This window comes from Microcaecilia unicolor, chromosome 3, assembly GCF_901765095.1.
Source record: "Microcaecilia unicolor chromosome 3, aMicUni1.1, whole genome shotgun sequence".
Lineage (NCBI taxonomy): Eukaryota > Metazoa > Chordata > Amphibia > Gymnophiona > Siphonopidae > Microcaecilia > Microcaecilia unicolor.
In genome coordinates, this window is record NC_044033.1 from 250,318,264 (window position 1) to 250,320,507 (window position 2,244).

A 2,244-nucleotide genomic window follows, 5' to 3' on the forward strand; every position below is an offset into this window, starting at 1 on the left:
TGTAACATAGTAACATAGTAAATGACGGCAGATAAAGCCCTGAACGGTCCATCCAGTCTGCCCAACATTGTTATTATCGAATGAGAAAAGACTTTTGTTAGGAATTTGAAAACAGAAAATGTTCACAAAAATTTCACGATGAAAAAATAAAATAAACAAAAAGAGCAGGCCAGAGCTGGAAAATCTACGGTATCCCGAAAAGGATCACAAACGGGACAATCCGGACCAGCAAAGAACTTAGAAACCTTCCCTCTTACTGTCCATTTCTGCATTCTGTTGGTTTATTTTAACATTGTTTTCATTATTAATGTACATTTTTCCTAGTATTTTCTTTTTTTAACCACTTCTATGTAATAATTTGGTATTACAAGGTCATAGTGTACAGTTGAGGATCTGAATCCTAGAGCCAGACTGACCAGAAGGCAGGAAGGGATGAGAGGAGTGAGGAATGTGAAAACATGAGAATTCACATCCAAGCTACAAAATGTTAAAACCTGAGCCCCCACCTCCACCCCTTTCACAAGGCTCCCTCCCCGCTGGTAGGGGCTGTACAACTAATACAAACTCACCGGGTGGGTCGGTCACTGCCAGTTGCTGTTCCATTAACTGTATTTATTTTTTTTTTAAATAAATTCCAGATTTACTCACCGGATGAGGGTGGAGACCAGTGCCCACGTGGGGGTGGGAGGTGGAACTGGCACAGCCACATTTCGGCAGGAGATGGTTCTTCTTGCCCAGGCATTCACACATTCTCTTTTCTCTCTGCTTCCCCCCTCTAAAACCTCCCCAGGCTGATGGGGGTAAATGGGGGAGACACACATGGACAGCTCTGTGAACTTCACAGATGGCGATGACGACTATGACCCCATGGTGACCTCGGCTGTTGGCGCTGTCCTTCTCTCCCTTCTGGGTGTGGTTGGCGTTGCGGGCAACCTTTATACACTGGCAATAGTCCATGCTTCCAGTGGGGCCACCTCTGCCTCCATATGTGTCCATGTTGCCAACCTGGCCCTGGCCGACCTGCTCTACCTCACCACCATCCCCTTTGTGGTCCACAACAGCCTGGCGGGAGACTGGCACTTTGGAGAAGCCGGCTGTCGGGTGCTGCTCACCCTCGATTTGCTGACCATGCATACCAGCAGCTTCACACTGACTGCCATGAGCGCCGAGCGCTACCTTGCCGTGGCCAAGCCCTTCCATGCCCTTCGGAGGGCTCATGGCAACTACCGCAAGACCCTAGCCTTGGCCAGTTGGCTACTTGCCTTCTTCCTCACTCTACCCATGATGTCAATGATCCAACAGGAAGAGAGGTGGTTAGAGGACGGTGGCAGACGAAGGCTTTGTACCCCTTCCTGGAGTCATGAACAGTACAAGGCCTACCTGACGGTCCTGTTTGCCACCAGCATCCTGTTACCAGGGCTCGCCATTGGCTACCTCTACGCCAAGTTGGCCAGAGCTTACTGGATCTCCCAGACCAAGAGTCTTCTCAACAAGGAACTCCGGCGCGCCCCCAGGCACAAAGTGGTCCTGACTACCTTCGTCATTGTCCTGGCTTTCTGGGCTTGCTTCTTGCCCTTCTGGGCTTGGCAGTTGGTGCCCCTTTACAGCCACCACCTGGCAGCAATATCTGAGCGAACGGAGGTTTGCATCAACAGCTTGGTAACCTGCTTGACCTACGGCAACAGCTGTATCAACCCCTTCCTGTACACTCTCCTGAGCAGAAACTACCAGGAATATCGGCGAAAGCGGCAGAGGGGCTCAGGTCCATGGCCCCCGGGGGTCCAGCACTGCACAGAGACGGGCATCGTCAGTCAGCTGTGAGAACCCAGGGTAAGAGTGACGTTGAGTAAGAAATCCTAGAAACATGGTAAAAATGCTCAGCCATGAAGCTTCGGGGAGAGCATGAGAGGGACAGAGACAGCCAGCCCAGGGGAGACTGACAGCATGAGACACGGCAAGGCTGTGAGACAGAGAGAGAATGAGTGAGACAGAGAGGCAGAAAAAAAGAGGGCAAACAGGGGGACAGTGAGAAAGTCTGTCAGTGATAGAGAAGGTCTCGCATCCTTAAAGGCTTCAAGATGCAAACTTAAAACTCCCAGGGCAAATCTCACCCTTCAAACTAAAGGAAATGTTATGAAGTATCCCTACCTCTCCTCTCTCATTTCTCCCTACACTCCTCCCCGTCAACTCCGCTCTCTGAACAAATCTCTCTTGTCGTCCCCCTTCTCCTCCACCGCTAACTCC

General features: G+C 50.6%; 1 protein-coding gene across 1 annotated transcript; it reads left to right on the top strand.

The window, feature by feature from the left end:
• Positions 1–804: 804 nt before the first annotated feature.
• LOC115464595 (urotensin-2 receptor-like) lies at positions 805–1,821 on the top strand. The gene has a single exon (XM_030194957.1). The coding sequence runs from the start codon at positions 805–807 to the stop codon at positions 1,819–1,821; it is 1,017 nt and encodes a 338-aa protein (XP_030050817.1).
• The last annotated feature ends 423 nt before the right edge of the window (positions 1,822–2,244 follow it).

Excerpts from the sequence above, each read along its gene's own strand:
- LOC115464595 (XM_030194957.1), top strand. The coding sequence starts at position 805 with ATGGGGGAGACACACATGGACAGCTCTGTGAACTTCACAGATGGCGAT.